At 40.9% G+C, this 20065-nt stretch overlaps 4 protein-coding genes across 4 annotated transcripts; 3 read left to right on the top strand and 1 right to left on the bottom strand.

Annotated features, from left to right (window-relative positions):
- The first annotated feature begins 6334 nt into the window (after positions 1–6334).
- Positions 6335–9327, top strand: LOC105032087 (disease resistance protein At4g27190). Its single transcript, XM_010906443.4, is given in 2 exon segments — positions 6335–6509; positions 6512–9327. Coding segments are annotated over 2 exon segments (2799 nt in total). The 5' UTR covers positions 6335–6349; the 3' UTR covers positions 9151–9327.
- Positions 9328–9481: 154 nt separating this feature from the next.
- Positions 9482–11573, top strand: LOC105032097 (probable disease resistance protein At5g45490). The gene is made up of 2 exons (XM_073252385.1): positions 9482–9999; positions 10175–11573. Exons 1-2 carry the CDS (start codon positions 9966–9968, stop codon positions 11455–11457), a joined length of 1317 nt encoding a protein of 438 aa, XP_073108486.1. The 5' UTR covers positions 9482–9965; the 3' UTR covers positions 11458–11573.
- Positions 11574–13430: 1857 nt separating this feature from the next.
- On the bottom strand, positions 13431–16055 carry LOC105032079 (disease resistance RPP13-like protein 4). Its single transcript, XM_073252384.1, is given in 2 exon segments — positions 13431–15741; positions 15848–16055. A coding segment is annotated over 1 exon segment (1920 nt). The 5' UTR covers positions 15449–15741; positions 15848–16055; the 3' UTR covers positions 13431–13528.
- A 303-nt stretch (positions 16056–16358) lies between these two features.
- Positions 16359–18758, top strand: LOC105032071 (uncharacterized). Its single transcript, XM_010906418.4, has one exon. The coding sequence runs from the start codon at positions 16668–16670 to the stop codon at positions 18696–18698; it is 2031 nt and encodes a 676-aa protein (XP_010904720.1). The 5' UTR covers positions 16359–16667; the 3' UTR covers positions 18699–18758.
- The last annotated feature ends 1307 nt before the right edge of the window (positions 18759–20065 follow it).

Below are 20065 nucleotides of genomic sequence, written 5' to 3'. Positions count from 1 at the left end.
TTGGGAGGTCTACTTCTCCTATGCACAATGATGGTCCTTCAAGGATATTATGGATGAAACTGAAAAAAGCAGTAAAGTGATTGAATTTGAATAAGGAAAAATCTCTTGGAAAGAAAATAGAGTAGATGGGAGGCTCAAGGTTTGCACCATTGATGCAGGAAGTAGAGGATGTGGTGCAATCGATGGAAATCAGCTCTTCTTCATCGGCAAAGGTAGAATCATTTGGGTCTGGTGCTATATATGAAGGAGAAATGTAAACAATCACCATCCAAAGCTATATTTAAGAGTTCATCTTCAGGTTGTGAATTGCCCCCTCAAAATAAGGTGATTGTCAGGGAGGAAGGAGTATCTATAAATGAATATGACCAACAACTTGTGTTGTATAGCTCGAGCAACTCTCAAGGTAAATTTGTTAAGGAGGTATGGAGGCCTGTGGCACTAAAGGCAACTGCTCCTAGTATGATAGCATAGGTGGATAAGAACATGTTAGCACAAGGACAGTCAGAGACAATGCTTCAACATCAACAATCTTTGGATAGGGGTCAAGTACTCATGAATTTCATGTTTCTAAATTATAGATGATATTGACTCAGTCTAAAAGGCTGGGGGTTGGTCTATTACCACAGAGTGAAATAATGGATCAGCTTCTTATTGTATCTGTATATGGCTGCTCCCAATCACAGATGCATCAAAGGGCTTCTGAGGCTGTTGGGAGGGGTTCCTCTTCAACCAATTGCTAATATGAATTCTAGCTTGGAATTGCAAGGGGGGCTACTAAACTCCCTTTGGGAATTATGTTAAAAATATGATGAGATAGTTTAGTCTAAGTATTGTTTGTTTTTTTGAAACCTGACTAGCTGAAGCTGTGTTGGGTAGATTTCAAAGACTGTTGGGGCCTCGTTGGGGTGTTTATATGATCTCTTCGATAGGATTGTCTAGTAGGATTGTGGTGGCTTGGAAACTTAAGTTAAGAAAGATTGATTTCTTTCACTCTAATAGGCAAATTGCCTTTGGTATTATTACTCCTTCTGGTCCCATTTGAAAGAAGGTAGCTATAGAATCAAATATTAGCAGTTCAAACTTTGACATTGCCTCTTGTTATTATTGGGGATTTCAACCGTATTGTTGGGCCGAAGGATAAGAAAGGAGGTAAAACTTTTAAACTAAGAAGAGAAATTAAAGAATTCAAAAAATTTTTACGGCAATCTAGTCTTGTTAATTTGGGATATCAGGGGCCGTCTTTTACTTGATGTAACAATAGACTTGGTCAGGCTCGGGTTTGGGAAAGATTAGATCGGGCCTTCGTATTTGAGGATTGGATGAATATATTTTTTGAATCCAAAGTTTCACATTTGATAAGGTTTGCTTCTGATCACCGATCTTTGCTTCTTACGGTCTCTAATAGGAAGAGGGGGGATTTTGTTCCATTTATATTTGAAAAATATAGTTGTATGGAGAGGGTATTTGGGAATGTGTGCAGCAAGCTTGGAGGTGTTCTGGAAATGATTCACCAGCTATTAAGTTATCCAAACTTCTGCAACAAATAAAGGAGGCAGTTTGGAGATGGAAAAGATCCCTAGGAAATTTATTTAAGAGGGGCCAAGAATTGAACAAATAGATTATGGTTTTACAACAAGAAAAAGAATTAAAAGGAGGGTTATCTGATTCGTAGTACATAAATTTGCTCTCACTGTTAAGACAATACAAGTGCAATTCGCATTGTCAGGAGGTTTTTTGGAGGCAAAAATCTAGATTAGCTTGGATCAAAGATGATGATGCTAATTCTGCTTTCTTCCATCGGTTCATAATTTTGAGGAGGCAAAATAGAATAACTTATATTTTGGGCTTGCAGGGGACAATGGAGGAGGATGAGGAAAAAATTAGGAATACTTTCTTTGTTCAATTTCAGAATAGGTGGCAAGCTCAAATGGAAGTTGAAGAAGTGGAACTTGGGGGTGGCAGATATAGCCTTGTCTATGGAAAAGAATATGAATTTGATCAAGGCGGTATCGGATGAAGAAATAGTTGATGTTATTAAAGAAATAGACTCTGATAATGTCTCTGGACTAGATGGTTTCTAATCCTTCTTTTTTTAAGCATTTTTGGAGTATAGTTGGGAGGGAGGTGATGGAAGCAATCAAATATATGTTTATGAGTAATTGCATGCCTATATGTTCGAAGAATACATTCATTGCTCTTGTTCTCTAGAAACAAAATCCAACTAATGTTAATGACTATAGACCAATTAGTTTGTATAACACAGTATATATAATTATAGCAAAGATATTGACTAATCGAGTGAAGCTGATCCTATCAACTCTTGTATCTAGTGAGCAAGGTGCCTTTGTGCTAGGATGAAACATTGGGGAGAACATTCTTATTGGACAAAAAATTATGCACTCTTTTATGCGAGCCCCAAGGCATTGGAGTCTAATGGCCCTTAAAATTGATATGGAGAAGGCTTATGACAGAGTCTATTGGTCTTATTTGCTAAAAATATTGATGTACTTTGATTTTTATTCCCACTTTATCAGCTGGATCTCTACTTGTATTATAGATTTTTGCATTACTATTTTGGTGAATGGGACTCTCATGGATTAAATTCAGCCAGCCAGAGGTTTAAGACAGGGATGCCCCCTTTCTCCTTATCTTTACATCTTGAGCTCTGAAATGTTGTGTAAGATGCTTGCTCAGGCAGTTCAATGGAATTTTTTCAGGCCTTATAAGGTGGGAGTAAATGGACTTCATTTGTCTCATATTTTTCTATGCAGATGATGTTTTTCTTATGGCGAGAGCAACAACCAAAGACTGTATTTGTATAAAGGCAATTTTGGTGACTTATTGTTCAATGTTGGGGCAAGCTGTTAATAAATATAAATCTTATATTATTTTTAGTCCCTCAACACAGAGGAGGACAAGAAGATGTATATGTAATATGCTGCACATGACTGAAAAGAGGATATCTTGGAGGTATTTAGGTGTACTATTGTCTAGATATTGACTGTGTCAGACTTTAATTTTTTATTAAAAATAAATACTAAAAGAATTGAAAGTTGGACATGGAAGGCACTACCTTTTGTTGGGAGATTAACTTTGCTGCCATCAGTCTTATCCTCCTTACCTCTCTATTGCTTGTCGTCCATACATGTTCCAATTTCTATTTTAGAGAGGATTGAGAAAGAGTTTAGAACCTTTTCACGAGGACATTCAGTGGATCATAGGAAACTACATCTCATCTCATTGAAAAAAATTTGCTCTCTGAAGCAATGTGATGGGCTTGGATTATCTGTGTTTATTCAGAGAAAGAAAGCTTTTTTTGGGAAAAATAGCTGCTCGGTTGATTTTAAATCTTGATTCCTTGTGGGCTAGGCTGGTCACTGCCAAGTATAAATTTTAAAAAATAAGGTATAATTATACTAAACCACCGAGGTGTTCAACTATATGGAGTAGGATTGTTGAGCAAGGTCTTAAAGTTCAGTTTCAATTTATTTGGGCTATTGGATATGGAGCGGATATTATTGTTATACATGATCCTTGGATTTCTACTATGCCATTGGCTATGTCTCCGGTAGTCCTTAATATGGATGTTGCTGGTGAGCAATGGAAGGTTTAGGATTTGATAACATCAGACAGACAATGGAATGATACCATATTGTCGGAACTATTATCCATGGAATTAAAAAAATAAAGTGGAAGCAATTCCTTTACCCTTGGGAGATTGGAAGGATCAGATATAGTGGGAGCCTACAACAGCTAATAAGGTGAGGTTGAAATATGTTAGGGGGTGTTTGGTTGGGGGGAGTAGGGGTTTGAAATCGGAATTAAAATTGGTGACTCCCATTCCAACCATTTGGTTGGAAGGAGTCCCATTTCGATTTTGATTACAGTTTCAGGATGGAATGGAAATAGCTCAATTTATATAGAACTCAATCTCTGCTCTCCTTTATGGATTCAAATTTTTATTTCAATTTCAATTTTGATTCAGATCATGAACCAAATACTTCGGAGGATTTGGCCATTCTGCTTCCGATTTCAAGCCATTCTGATTCTTATTCTCATTTCGATTTCGGTTATGAACCAAATACCCCCTTAATGTATTACTACACCAAAATTCAAGAAGTAGTCATAATGGCTATTTTAAGAAACTATGGCAGCTTCAGGTCCCTCTCAGAGTGAAAACATTTTGGTAAAAATTGATGTGGAGAAGGTTGCCAACAAAAGAATTACTATGTCATTGCAATATTATTCCAGCAGAATAGATTTATTTTAGATAGTGTGTTAATATGGTGGAAAATTATCAATACATATTTGCTAATTGTGCTTATGCTAAAGTTTGTTGGGAGATTTTTAACAATATTATCGGTTTAAATTTATATCCAGCTTCTCTGGAGTGTATTAAGCGGATTATATTTGATTTTTAGCTTGACAGTGGGAGGAGGCAACTACTTATTTGTATGGTGTGGGTTATATGGAAAGCTCGTAATCAGAGACTGTTCTATTATGTACTATCTCCTCCTTCCCAAACTCTTAGGGATGCCATGTATAATTTGTCAGATTTTGTGAGATAGGGATATTCAATGCAGCTTGGGGGCATGCCATTGAACTGGGGAGCTAATGTTTCAGCTTGGTTGGAACCTTTGGTTGGCTTCCTCCTCCAATGGATGTCCTAAAGCTGAATTTTGATGCTTCTATTACTTCTGATGATTTTGCAGCTGCCTACATTATTCGGGACCATTATGGAAAACTAGTGAGAGCTGGAGACAAGAAATTGCCACTCTCTTCTATCCCTCATATTGAAATGGTGGCTGCCTCGATGGGATGTAGGATTGCTCTATTCATGAGCTCTATGTATTAGACCTGTGGGTGGAGGGTGACTATTGGATGGTGGTCCAATGGTTGAACCAAAAATCCAAAATGGATAAGTTGCTCTATCCTTTATTGCAAAATTTAAATGCTTGGAGGCACACCCTTCAAACTTTTCGGTTCACTCATATATTTCGGGAAGCTAATAAAGTTGCTGATTACCTGGCTAATAAAGCTAGGAGTATGAAATTTGATATTGGCCCAACTGATCACTTGCAGCCTGAGTTTATGGATATTCTTGTCTGATTATAGGGGCACTCTTTTGGAACGATGATGATGCTGATACGTTATATTTGGATGATATTTTTCCACTTAATGATGATCTTGGTCCTATTTTCCCAGATTAGCTATGTTGGCCATGCCATAAGCTAAAATGTTGGAAGAAAATAAATTATTATTGGGCCTGTGTTAGCTTTGAGTTCAATAATTACAACATTTATTTTGCTCTTTTGTAGTTTTTGTGCTCTGATACTTGTCTGCAGCTTCTTCCCTGCAAGCTGATTTATCCGAAGAAAAATCTTTTGTTAGCATGTTGGATGACTGAGGGAAAGAATTAGTTAAATTACAATCATAGGCATTATTATTCTATTTGTGCGCAGGTTCCTCCTGCTGATATTGTCTTCTTGAAGGATGTCGGGAGGATATCACTGGAGCTGTCTATGGGGAGTTTCGCTAAGTTTTGTTTGGACTGCTATCAGGTTCATCTACTACAAGGGTTGGTCATGGTCTCACACAACTGATTTTGCTTTGTCTTCTATGGAACAGACTTCTTCAAAAATTGTTTTACTTCATCTCCAGCAATACCCATCTGTTAATATCATTTAGGAGCACGTCACTAGTATATTGTTGCAGGAGCACGTCACCAGTATATTGTTGCTTTCCTCCTCTATATATTATACTATCTACCAAGCTCTTCAGCCATTCTTCATTTTTATACCTTTTGCTCACTTGCCTGTAACTTTGGATCTTCAAGCAAGTTGTCTTTTCTCTGTATAAATCAGTATGTTATATTCTTTAACTTTTGGGTGCCTATTTCTTGTATTATATTGGGTTTTTTTTGTTTTCGGTTGGGCCATTTGTCTTTTGGGTTGTCTCTATTTTTGGTCGGCCAATTTTTTTTGAGTCTCTCATAACCCATAGAGAAACAAACAGAGCGGAGAAAAAAAATGGAGAAAAAAACAAAACAAGAAGTTCATCGGAAGCTAACGGCATCTTTCCTAACAGTTTCCAATAATATGTACATGAAAATGTGTTTCTTTATCTTCTTTTAATTTTTTTCACTTTCTTTTTATACAAAATCGCGCCCAAACATTGGTCCAATTATTACTTGGATCAAGTCGCCAAATCCCACGGTGGATAATATATTGATTTATTGTTGGATGATCCAAAATAAAATTATTCCAATCAATAATTATCTCACGGTGGATAAGATGCCACGTTATCCTTAGTGTTTCACCAGTTCCCGATTGCGCGTTATTTGCCGTGGATGTGCCCCCACATTTGCCTGGTCCAGTTGGACCTGCTCCGTGCAATAAGTTCCCCAAGCACCGACACCTGCGAAGAACGAAAAAGCCCCAATAGATCTTCCCTTCTACCCTTCCTCTTCTTAGCTCCTCTTTCCCCAAACCGAACTACTCGTAAACCCCCCAGCACACCACCATGGCCGCCGGAGAAGGACGCATAGAGAAGGTATTGAGGTCTCTCCAAGACCCGGATGTCGGCCGAATTGTCCTCTTCAGCATGAACGGAGGGGTTGGGAAGACATGGACTGCGAGGCACGCCATGCGCCGAGCCATGGATGCCGATCTTTTCGACATCTTCGTCTGGGTCAACCTGTCCGTCGATCTCAATTGGAGGTATGCCCAAAGGAGGATTGCGGAGAATCTTTTCATTCCGATTCCCACTAACCGTGCCGATGGCGAGGGAGCTGGAGAGATTGTCTCGATGATCAGGCACGAAATTTGGAGAATTCTATCGGAGAAGCGGTTCTTGCTGGTGCTGGATGATGCATGGTTGGTAGAGGGTGATGTTTTGGATTTAATGGGAGTTCCGTGCCCTGGTCCAAAGAACCTTTCCAAGGTCATAGTTACCACGAGGTCGACACGGACCTTTGTAGTGATGGAGCCCGCCGTGGTGTTTGAGCCAGAAGCTCTTCCTGCGAAGGAATCCTGGAGTTTGTTTTGCGACGTGGCGGGTGAATCATTCACTTCACCTGCAGTCCACTCGGTTGCGCAAAGCGTAAGGGCCCAGTGCTCCGGCGTGCCCCTCCTGATCATTTTGATTGGAGGAGCCCTGAGAGAAACAAAGGCCGCTTGGTTACTTAGGGCTCTATTGCAGCAGGCCTTGTCAGCATTGAGAGCTGACGCCGAGCAGTTAACGTTTCAGACCATGTATAGGGTGGTAAAATTTTCTTATGATGCTTTGTCCAGTGATTCGATGAAAGATTGCTTCTTGTACTGCACGTTCTTTGCAGGGGGCAGGGATATCAATTCGGAGGAGTTGATTCGACATTGGGTAATGGAAGGCTTCATTCATGGGTATGACTGCCTACACGAAGCTTACAAACAGGGGAGAGTGGTGCTCGAGGAGCTTGTGAATCGTGGTGTTCTTATTAGAGAGAGTGGCGATCGCGTTAGCGTGCACGATGTGGTCAGAGAAGTGGCACGAGAAATCGCAAGCGCAAGCGGTAGAACCTCCTATGAGAGGGGCGGAATGGATCTAACTGCTCCACCAAGTGAGTTTGTGTGGAGAAGCTTCAGGTGGATCTCACTGATGGACAACTTACTAAGAAAGTTGCCCGAATGCCCCAAGTGCAACAACCTCTCGACCTTGCTGCTCAAAGGAAATCAAGTCCTAACTCAAATTCCAGATGCATTTTTTGATCACATGGAGAAGCTTCGAGTTCTCGACCTTTCATACACTGGTATTCGATGGCTGCCGACTTCCATCTCCAAATTACTCGGCCTCCGGGTTCTGCTTCTACGAGGTTGCCAGTCTCTAGAGAGTGTAATGGAGTTGCATACACTCGAAAAGCTTGAGGTGCTTGATCTTTCTGAAACCTCAGTTCCATCATTACAGTTTCTCGGTAACCTTGCCAACCTTCGTCACCTCTTACTGAGGTGCCAATGCATTAACTCAGAGCTCCACTTGGAAGTTCTAACGATGCTGGAGGAACTTGACCTTTCAGGCACAACACTAGTTGAATTCCCTTATGAGATCTCTAAACTGACCCAGCTAAAGCGCGTCGATCTGTCTGGAACGAGGTACACGAGGCGACTCAATTGGGAAGCCTTGCAGTGGCTACCTGAAAATCTGAATTGGGACAATTGCGGTGTCTCTGATACCCCAATAGAGCTGGTCAGGGAAGATGGAGGAGTCTATGTGGCCGTTGGTAACTCTGACTTGCTCTTATCTTTGGACAAAAACTCCCAGCTCTGGGAGAACTGGTTCAGGAAATTTCATTTTTATGTGTGTCCTTCAGAGAGGAGCAGCTTGGAGAATGATCTTCGTTTCCAAAGGAAGCAATTTATCTTTCGAGACATCTACTTTGAGTCCAGGCACTTTGCTCATTCTGTGGAACACACAAAATTTTTAGAGATTTGTGGTGTTAGTAGCTATCCCGAAGGCATTGAAGGTGTCCTGAACAATGCAGAGCTGCTTTTTTTGAACAACAATGCGTTCATGAAGAAATTGTCTGATTTGGGTTTCGAACATATGAAAGTAATGAAGGAGTGTTGAATTGAGAGATGCGATCAAGCAGAGGTGGTCTTCAGGGGAGACGATGTGCAAATAATTGTTGCAATTGGCAGACTGGAGAACCTGTGGATTTCTAACCTTGCAAACTTGAGGCATTTATGTGAAGGAATGGAGAGACTGATGAGCTTCTCATCGCTGAAACATTTACATGTGGATTGCTGTCCTAACATTGTAAGCATGTTCTCCTCAGCACTGCGTCTAGAAAATCTTGTAAGTCTTCAGATTAAATTTTGTGACAAGTTGGAAAGTGTGTTCGGAGAGTCAGTGGCGGGTCAAGAGATGCTTCCGCGCCTGCGAACTTTGCGCCTATGGGAACTACCAGAGCTCAAAAGCATCTGTGAAGGACACCTACCGTCACTGAAAATGATGAAAATGAAGGAATGTCCGAAGCTGAAGAAGCTTCCACTTGATGCAAACGACATAAGACCGCTAGTGGAGATCAGAGGAGAACGGTGGTGGTGGAATAACTTAATGTGGGAAGATGAGAGGGTCCAGACTTCATTACACTTTAGAAATTGGGGTCTCTTTTGAAACATGAAGCAGCGGTTGAAGTAGAAGTCCTCATGAAAATTGGTTGCTGACAAAGTCTTTGTTTTTATTTTTTATTTTTTATTTTTTATTTATGATAAGGGAGGTGAGATGCCACCCAATTTTATCTATGGTTGCTGACGAAGTTATTGTTTAATTTATGTATTATGTGTTCTTTTATTCTCTTTGAGATAATCCATCGCCATATATTTATTATACTTGTTCGAGCCTGCTGTCCCCTTTGATATTACTGACGTCTCCTGGAATCTCTCCTCCTGCAACGCCTCTTCTCATGCGAATACAATCTTGTAAATATTTTCTTCCAATTAATAAAGCTGGGGGAGTGTCTCCCTTCCTCCATCATTACTAAAAATAGCAGATCATCCATAGCCATCATTGCGTGAAGTCTGTCATATTGCATCTTTGCTGTCAAATAAGGTCTCTAAAAATATCGGTTGATTACGGATTAACCGGGCGATTCATGTATTAACTTTAATGTTTTATTCGTTTTTATCAGGGGACCACACGGAGAGAGAGTCTCCGTCAACCTGGAGTAATGGGTCCCATATTTTGAACAGATGGACCAATCAATGCCAGATTATGGTAACAGGGGATCTCCTCCAAATTCTGAGTCAGTCTTTCGTCGCCAAGAGGGAAGCTAAGAGCTCGCTTCTTCTACATTTCGTGGCCTTTTCTTGGACCCCATTGCCTCTTTCTATGCGCTTTCCTTCTGAGGAACCAAAAAAAAAAAAAAGAAAGAAGGGCTCTGCTTTCCTTTCACCTTCCTCGATGTAGCGCCAGAGCTGCCAACAGAAGGCATGGAAAAGCCTTGTTTGACTGAGAACGGAGGATGCAAGTTGCTTCTACTTTTTATTAATTTTATATAATATTACATACAATGATTGGTTGAGGTGAAGAAAAGAGGAAGGAAGATTCGGAAGCGACTGTCTTCCTCTGTTTTCAACCAAAAAAAAAAAAAAAAAACTTTTCCATGTCTTTGTTAATTCCTAGCTTTCTTCCTCATCAGTTCTGGGTGCGGCTCGTTGGAAAGAGGGAACTTTAGGAAGAGAGCTCAGCAGAAGCATGGCTGTTGAAATAATACAATTTCTCATGAGTAAATTTGTGGACGGTCTTGGAGAAGAGGACTCTGCAACAATTCCTTTTATTCACCAATTCCAAGAGATCAAGGAAGATCTGGAAAAGAAAACAAGGTTCTCCATGTCGCTAGGCACCACCAACCTGCTCCAAGAATCACTCAACAACCTAAATGACATACTGATCGAGTGCCAAGTGCTGTCCAAGAAGAACAGGAATCATGAGCAGAGTAAGCGTTCGTACTTCTATTCTTTAGCTGATCTGTATTTTCTTTTCAAAACCCGGAAGAGGTTGCTTAGGATCAAACGAAAAATCCAGACCATAAGTGATGGAAGGGCAGAAGCAAATCCAAGTAGTGGTCCTTTGCATGGTGACATGGGCAGGCGGAGGCCAGCGGAGTTCGACCGCTGGACTTCTCAAGCTGTGGACAAAACCAAGGTCCATGGACTTGCCAATCAGCTGATTGAAGCGGAGAGAATGCTAATGGAAGAGGGTAAGAATGGCTTCAAGGGAATTGGAATTGTTGGGATGGGTGGTGTCGGTAAAACCGTGCTAGCACAACTGCTCTTTAACAATCAGCAGGTGAGACGGCGCTTCTATCCAAGGCTCTGGGTTTCTGTATCAGAGACAATCAACAGAGGACAAGATCTGAGAAGAGAGATTCTGGAGAGGATGCTAACGTCTCTTGGAGTCGAGGAGGATGTTATCACTTCCATTTCAAATTCTCATTCAAGAAGCAACAGCCTTGCAGAATTGATGTTCACCCTTCACCTACAACTGATGGGCAAGCGATACCTCATTGTATTCGATGATGTTTGGAGCAATGATGAATGGTATGAGAATTTGGATTCCGGGCTGCCAAGAGATGGTGAATGGGCTGACCGTCTGGCTTTTGGATTGCCGAAGGGAAGCGGTGGTGGAGCTATCGTCACTAGTAGATTGGAAGAGGTGGCTATAAAGATGGTTGGGGAAGAAAATCTGTACCACCTTCAACCTCTCACCGATCGCGAAAGTTGTTGGGCTATATTCATGGATGCACTAACGAAAGATGGCCACATGTCCGATTATCCTACCATAAGAGGCATGAAGAAGGAAATTTTGGACAATTGCAGTGGCCTTCCATTGGCTGCAAAGACTGTTGGGGAGATTTTGAATGGATCCTTCTCATCATCTGGAGATTCAAGCAGGAAAACAAGCTTGAGTGATGATAGCTAGCTCTAAGGAAGTGGAAGTGTTTGATAAGATTATGTTCATTTGTTGCTGGATAAATACCATTACATGTACTTCCATTTTTATCTAGTGATCCATGAATTATATCTTTATTAACATTATGCAATGCTTTATTCTAGGTCTGATGTAAGAGAGCTGAAAAATAAATAATAGCTAAAGTGGAGATATAAAAAATTATTGTCAAACAGCTGAAGAAAAGAATATGCATAATCCATAATCCATTAACTGTACATCAATTTTGGAACACATCAAAATGTTAAAGACTTTGCCTATGTACTCTTCTTTTCATTTACTTAGTGACAGTGATCAGGGTATGCCCAATCTTTCATTCAAAAAAAAAAAAAAATCTTAAAGAGCTGTCTTCAATATTATCTTCATAAAGCTACCAATTATTCATATTCTTAGAGAGTAATAATTTTTTGTGATGGCACAGTCTGGAGTCTGGACTAATCACATGATTGAAAGTGCAGTCTAAACTAAAAACCAAAGCATTTGTGTCCTCAATAAAGAAAGTGAGTTTTATGTTCTGCATTAACCTGCAATATGGAAGAAGGGGATACACCTATTCTCAATGCTTCAGAAACTTTCTAAAAACATTTTTCTCATTGCTAATATAACAAACATTAATTATTTTATGTCTTTGAACTTCCAAAGAGAAATTTGATTTATAGATGGATGGATTGCATCAAGAGATATTTTTGTTCAGATGTTTGGGGTATTATTAGCAGACAATACTCTTTAAGTCTGGAACATGGTTGTACTTGTAAAGCTTGCATATTAGAACATCATTTGGATACTTCAATGAATGGTCATTTTTATGTAATCAAAAGCTCCTGCCTGCATTTGGGAAGATCTGGAGTAGAATCAAAGACACTCTGAGCTTTCTCCCTAATATTTGAATCTTGTTTATCACTGCTCAGCAGCCAATCAGCCAACTTTTTATTTCAGGTTTCTCAGCAATCTGGACTAAGGTCAAAGATGTTCCAGCGCACCCTTTAGAAGACTAATGATTGCTTCCCTCAGTGGTCTTTGCCATGAGAAAGGCTTGCAGATTTCATATTTTTTACAATGTTTCAGATGCATATTTGTTGGTTTCAGAGAGTATTTCAGATGTTCAGATTTCACACTAGAAGTTTCAGAAAATGTTTTAGCAAAAGAAGTTGAAGTGCTTCCCCGGTCACATGGTCACAACTCAAGACTTTAATAGAAGTTCCAGCTGCATACTGATATTTTCCTCCCCTCTTTTCTACCACTCAGCTGCTCCCAAGCATTTTCAGAGTTTCATGCTTGCTATTAGCAGAGAGAAGTTTCAGCTGCATACCTACCTACTGTTCTTTTGTATCTGAATTCGATCAACATCCCTGTATATTCCCTTCCTCATTTCTTTCAGCTTTGTCATTGTAAATTATTCAGTTTCAATAAATTCGGGTGGCCAAGCCTCCCAATTCATTTAAAAAAAAAAAAAAAAAGGACTATGTCATGCAGAACAGTTCTTAATACGGCATGAATGCCTCTGTAATTATGGTCTTATGATTCACAACATCCATGTGAAATGTGTAGCACTTGTTAGCAGCTGATTGTGAATGGACAATATCCATGGTGATTATTCACCAACTATTATATAGAATGGTACATGAAATCAAAAAGAGGATCCTATTTAGTGTGGATACATCAATGCCAGTCTGTAGGTAATTTAGAAAACTGAAAATATCATCATTTGTTCTCGGTAAGTTCTTTTTTTTGGGTTCAATACTGTTTCTTGGGTTTCTGCTTTATTGACTACTGTGGTTACAAAATTCAAAAAACTTTTTTTTTTTTTTGAGAAGTAAGGGATGCTCAAAGACCACCCAGCCTTTATTCAGAAATGAGACAATGAGGAAAGAGAGAGAGGCGAGAAGAAGCCAAGTTAAACAGTCCCTGACTTTTTACAGCAGTCATGGAAGCCAAGTAAAACAAAATTTTGATCAACATAGCAATACTCTTTTAAGTTTAAGATCTACATAGCAATACTGATTGCAGATCACATAGCAAAATGCATCTATATAGAATATCAAGATTATGAAATGGTAATGCTGTTGCTCCTGCTGTTGCTGTGGCCTTATATCTCTCTATCAACCCTAACCCACACTCCATCTTCATCACAAGGGAAGGATCTCAACTTGCTACACCTAACGATCTCCAAGTAAGCCAAATTTGGAAATTTTGACTGTATTTGTGTCCATTCCACCTCCAAATCACTCAAGAATTTCAAACGCAACACCTCCACGTTCCATGTTGGTGAGATTGTTTCCGGTCCAAGACTACTGAGCGTACCTCCCCTGATGTACAATTTCTTCATGCTTTTCAATTTGTTAGGGCTTAACCAATCCGGCACCATCCTACCTGGAAAGCATCGAAGGTCGAGCTTTTCAAGATTCAAAGGAAGGGAGAGAGATGTTATCGTCATAGTTGCAGTTCTTGTTAGCCTTGCTGTAGTTCCCTTCTTAGATGGTGATACAACCCATGTTATTGTTAGATATCGAACGGCTTCACAGTGTGTCAGCTCATTCAGCTCCTCTTCTGTGACCGTCACCTTACTCCCTATGATTATACTCAGCTTCCTCAGTTTCTTCAGTTTTGCCAACTCACTAAGTCGAGAAGCATCTTTGCTTCTCGCATCACCGATCACAAATCCCTTTAACACTTCCAGTTCGGAGAGCAAGGCAATCCCCTTAGGTATTTGTTCTAGCAAGTGACACTCTGACACATCCAAGTGGGTTAGTTTCTTAAAAGAAGCGATCCCCGGTGTCAGTCTTTCTAAGTTGTGACATGCTCTGAGATCCAGGACTCTGAGATTGGAGTTCTCACTGATTGAAGCAGGAAGCTCTGTGATTCTGGATATGCCTTGGAAGGAAAGATACCTCAAGTGCTTGAATGACCTCAATCCTTCCAAGAACTCGGTGCTCTCTACTTCAATGTGATGTTTGGGCAAGTTCTGCCACCGTCCTAGTTGTAGCACAGTGATCTTCCTCATTTCAGAGAACCAGCTCCTTTCAAACTTTAGGTAGTGCTCGTTGACATTGAACAGCGTCAGCAACTCACCTAGATTTGCGCGGCCCCTGACGAACAGTTGATGGGGTGTTCCTTCTTTCATGGTTGCCAAGCAAGCACGGCGACTTACGGAATAATCTGAAGTAGGATTTCCTTCTGAATCAAAATCAAAGAACTGCACTCTTCTAGCAACAGCAATAAGCATCCATCACATCCAAGGATGCAGTTTACAGTATTTGATGACAGGGCTTCGCTTCACATAAACTGGTTCGATCAGGCCCTTCATGATCAGCTTTCTGAAGCAACGGTCTCCAATCTCCTCCGCTGTGTTGTCTCTTGTTGGAGTTACAAGGCCTTCCCCGATCCACCAGTAAATTACAGGCCTTTTCCGTATGACCGAATTCTCTGGGAAGACAGAGAAGCAAAGCAAGCATAGTTTTAACTGGACATCAAGGTTATCATAACTCACCTGAAGACCAGACATGGCGGAACTCTCCAGGATTTTCTTCTCCAGCTCAAGTTGCCGCCACTTTTCTGATGCTTGCGGGGCCTGAGACAGAGAAGGAAGAGGACCGGTTGATGCTGCAGAAGCCGATTCAATCTGTGGTAGTTGTAGTGGAGGAGACAGAAGGGCTCTTAAGTTGGCAATCTCTCTATCGACGTTCCGGAGCTTGGATTCGAATGTTTGGGGTTCGCCGCCTTCTTCCAAGATGTCATCAACATGTCGAGCGACAATACCAAATTTATTGATCACATCCTTCTCCCATCTACCTGCTCGTCGGATGACGTCCTCCATGTGTTCGACATTTTTCTCTATCCTGTCAAAAAGTAGATTGATCTCTGGGAGCATATCGTTCTCTTTGAACTCGAGAGCTTGGCACCTAGCGTTCCCCAGTTGCTTCACCAATGGAGTAACAACTTCTTCAATTATACCTTCCTTCAACATTCTTGTTCGTGAAACAGGATGAGAAAAAATAGGAGTGGTCGTAATATGAAGCAAATTTTAAGGAATTCAGAAAAATGGCAAGCTTGGCGGTGGAAGATGATGACTGAAGATGAAGGATTAGAATGTATAAATAATGAAAAGCAGTCGAATTTTTTTTGAGAGAAAAAAAAGCAGTCAAGAATTAAGAATTAAGATGCTAATACTCTCAAAAAAGAATTAAGATGCTAATTCTTGTCGGTCATGTGTCGTGGGTTCCACCAACCAATTTTTTTATATCTAGCGGAGGAACTTCACTGGAAGGACAGCACCAAAAGCAAGAAAACAAATCATGGCATCAGATAAAAAAAATGGTGCAAACTAGAAAAGGTAGTAACTCGTGGTAAATAGGCCGACACATACCCTACGTTCTCACCGAAAATTCATCAATAACCTGGCAGAAGAAGCCATTATTCATCCCCGCCCGGGAACCGGCAGCATTTAAGCTAAATGAATGGGTACCAGTACGTTTCGCTGTTTGTTCCAATAAGCCAATTGGTTCCTTGGAAAATAAATAATAATGGAAGTTGAACTTTGATCATGGACCTGAAGTGTGAATGAAGTTTTACCAAATGGATGGACTTGACATGATAGGAGGAAATGAGAGCAACAAAGAAGCAGTAACCAACCATGAAGTTTCCTGAGTGACGACTGGAAAGTCTTTTTTGAGGTCAACTCTGAGGCCAACTAGCTATGTCATTCAAAGAATGTCATTGCTGTTGCCCCACACGGTTTGCTTTAATGTCAATAGAACCTTCCTTCTAACTTCAGAGCACTTTCCCAGAAACGACATGAACAAACATCTTCTTAGGAACTTGACTAAAAGTCTTCAACACGTGCAATAATTTTTTTGAGTGGAACCAGTCCAGTAATTGACATCTTAATCCAGTGGAATTAATATGTTAGCATACACAATGTTCGAATGTCTTCATCTTGTTATAGGCCACCCCCATCCTATGCCCGTGAGGCTTGGAACCCACCATTTGAGCTGCTTCCACGCCCACCTCCCTTGTCTTACAGAAAGTCCCAATTTTGCGAAGCCTTCGCTTCTCCTTGGTAACATCAATATGAGAATTTGTTTCTTTCAGCTATCTGATAGTTAGAAAGTGCGATAAATTTCCATAGCCTAAGAAGGTGCTACAGACTTCTGGAGAAAATAGCAAGTGGAAGAGAAGAGAGCCTAATGCAGGTTTTCCCCTACAGGGTGAGGAGCATATGGAATAACTGGGATCTCCGAGCATTTATTCTAACCAGCTTATGCTTGCAGATCGTCCTCATCTTCTCTGGGAGCCTCCGGAAGCGCAACAAATCCAGATGCATCAGCCTCATCCTCTGGTCCGCATACTTGCTTGCGGACTGGGTCGCGACCTTTGCTCTTGGCATCCTCTCCAATAACCAAGGTAGTCCCTCCAGTCCTCACCCTGAGAGCAACGACCTTCTTGCATTCTGGGCCCCGTTCCTTCTCCTACATCTTGGCGGCCCCGACACCATTACTGCTTTCTCCCTAGAGGATAATGAGCTATGGATGAGGCACTTGCTCGGACTATTGTTTCAGGTTGCAGTCGCCATCTACGTCTTCATTGGGTCTCTGCCACAAACTAGGCTCAAGGCCCCTGCAGCTCTAATGTTTCTCGCTGGAATTCTCAAGTATGGCGAGAGGTCCTGGGCACTCATGTGTGCAAGCATGGACAACCTGAGGAACTCCATGGTTACACCTCCTGACCCTGGTCCAAATTATGCCAAGTTCATGGAGGAGTATGCCTCGATGTCTGCTGCTGGGCTACAAGCAGAGATTGAGGTGGAGAAGGAACCTGAAGCCCAACCGCGATCTTTGGACACTGTCGTGGAGGATATTAGTACGGTGATGATTCTTTCCAAGGCTCATCGGTTCTTCCACACGTTCAAGCGCCTAATTGTAGACCTCATCCTCAGCTTCCATGACCGGAACGAGAGCCAATCCTTCTTCCTCAAGCGCTCTCCCTTGCAAGCCTTCAAAGTAATCGAAATCGAACTCTCCTTCATCTACGAAGTGCTCTACACCAAGTCAACCGTTATCCATACTGTTGTAGGCCCCTTCTTACGCAGCATCACTTTCTCCTCGATCCTCTCTGCCCTCCTGCTCTTCCTCTTCACTAAGAAGCATGGCTACACAGACATCGATGTAGCAATTACTTACATATTGTTGGGAGGGGCTCTCGTTCTTGAGAGCTATGCCGTTGGCCTGCTAGTTTTCTCCGACTGGGCCTTTCTTAAGCTGAAAGATCTCAAACAGTATCGCCTGTCGAACATGATCTTTGCAAGCATTTCCTTCTTCCGACCAACCAACAGACCAAGGTGGTCTAATTCCATGGCACAACACAACCTGATAAGCTTCTGCCTTGATGACCAGCCATCCACAATCAAAAGAGTCATGGTTTTTCTTAGTGTGAAGGAAGCCTGGGATAGATTCTTCCACACCATCTATTGTCCCGTCCATGATCACCTGAAAAGATTCATCTTTAAGGAGATTAAGAACAAGTCAAGCAGTGCAGATGACTCCAAAGGCTACAAGCGTTTCAGCACCTGCAGAGGAGAATGGGCTATTCAAAAGAAGGGATACCGGGAGAAGCTTGGCTGGAGTGTTGAGGTGGAGTTTGATGAAAGCATCCTTCTCTGGCATATTGCAACTGATCTCTGCTATTACTCTGATGGCACCAATCACTCTGAGAACATACGTTCAGACCAAAACATTAGCAAGGCGATATCCGATTACATGTTGTATCTTCTTGTAGTGCGCCCTTTTATGCTGACTGCTGGAATTGGGCAGATCAGATATGGAGACACCTGTGCGGAGGCTAAGAAATTCTTCCAGCAAGGAGAAGCAATGCCTGATGAGAAACAAGCCTGTCACATGCTTCTTTCGGTGGAAACTAAAGTCCCTCCGGTACAGGTGAAAGGAGACAGAAGCAAATCAATACTTTTTGATGCTTGTATGCTTGCAAAGGCTTTGTTAGAGCTGAAGATAGAGAAAAGATGGAAGATAATGAGTGCTGTTTGGGTGGAGATGTTGTGTTATGCTGCAAGTCATTGCAGAGGTTATTACCATGCCAAGCAGCTCAGCGCCGGAGGAGAGTTGCTCACCTTGGTGTGGTTTTTAATGGCTCATCTAGGAATAGGAGAACAATATAGGATAGAAGAAGGACATGCTAGAGCAAAACTGATAGTAGAGAAATAAGGTAAGGCTGCTGCAGTTTGATGATGTTCTCTAATTCGAGTGATGCACTTTTGAGATGAATGCTGTCTTTTTTGCTTATTGCTTTAACATGTTACAAGAAATGTATTTCTAAAGATAACAAATTTCTATGGGCGCCTTCAGTCTAGGTATGTTCCTAATCTTCCAAAGATGCTTCATCTTTGGAATCGAGCAGCTGGAAGAATATATGAAAATCATAGGTGAAAAAGGAGTTGAGACTAGAAGAGTTAGAGGCATTATCCGATACATATATAAAAAATCTATCGGCAGTATGTCAGAAGCCGAAAATAAGAGAGAAGCAATTAATCAAGCAAGCGAATATCTAAGGCCTTTCACTTAACAGATACAAGGCAAGCTCCCCTTCAAATTAAAACTTGTTTGAGGTCCGTAAAAAGAAATGCCTATCTTATGATCTTTATGGGGATCCTGGTCTGACAAAATGTCACCTCATAATCTTTGAGGTGGCTGGGAGAGCGTGCTGGTGTCCGTGGCTTGAGAAAAAAAGCCAGCTTTATTTTTTTTAAAGGTTTGTTTGGGAGGGGGGTAGGGGCGCTAGGCCACCCTATTTATAAGGAAAATAAGGAAAAATATGTACAGGAGGCGAGCAGAGAAGTAATGTACGACGAAAAAAGAAGAGATTTTTAAGGAGAGTTGCAAGGCTGTTCGGAGACTGGACAAACTTTAGCCCTCGCGAGCGTGCTGATTTCTGGCCCCATTTCAGCCGAGCTTTTCTTCCTCCCTTCCAGTTCGCCACCGTCCTTTCTACTCTGCTTTTTTTCCTTTCTTACTTTTCTGTCCCTCCCCTCTTCTGTTTCCTCTGTTGAATTTCTTTGTTGCTCTTTTATCTTTCTCAAAGAAATTGTTTGGATGGATTTCCCATTGTTTTTTCTAAAATATATATAAATAAAAATGAGAGATATGGACTTTGCTCCCATCAAGAAGAGATGGAATCTACTTATCTTGACTCGAAAATCAATAATAAAGCAACCGAACTAAATGTCTACATGACTGTTCTTGATTTATCCTACTAAAAATCTCTAAAAACTAAAAAATCACGTGATGCATACGTCAAAGACCATCAAAGTACATGATTTCTTGCTTTAGACACTTTTAATGACATAAATCATGATCGATGAGGTGGATCTTTGATTTGCATGCTCCATTATTGATTTTGGTGTTGAAAGGAGTAAAGTCCATCTCATATAACAAAAATGAGTATTGTTTTGATAGCTGATGACAAAAATTTTCTCCTCGTGAAACAAAGCAGAAAGCACAATAGTGCATATATATATATATATATATATATATATATATATATATATATATATATATATATTCTAAATATATCA

This window comes from Elaeis guineensis, chromosome 2, assembly GCF_000442705.2.
Source record: "Elaeis guineensis isolate ETL-2024a chromosome 2, EG11, whole genome shotgun sequence".
In the NCBI taxonomy this organism is placed as follows: domain Eukaryota; kingdom Viridiplantae; phylum Streptophyta; class Magnoliopsida; order Arecales; family Arecaceae; genus Elaeis; species Elaeis guineensis.
Note: the sequence above shows the minus strand (reverse complement) of the source record. Positions and strands in the feature narration are given on the sequence as shown.

Coding starts and splice junctions, on each gene's coding strand:
- LOC105032097 (XM_073252385.1), top strand. CDS start 9,966: ATGGAAAAGCCTTGTTTGACTGAGAACGGAGGAT. Junction 10,000..10,174: donor TTTGACTGAGAACGGAGGAT/GCAAGTTGCTTC, acceptor CTTCCTCATCAG/TTCTGGGTGCGGCTCGTTGG.
- LOC105032071 (XM_010906418.4), top strand. CDS start 16,668: ATGCAGGTTTTCCCCTACAGGGTGAGGAGCATATGGAATAACTGGGAT.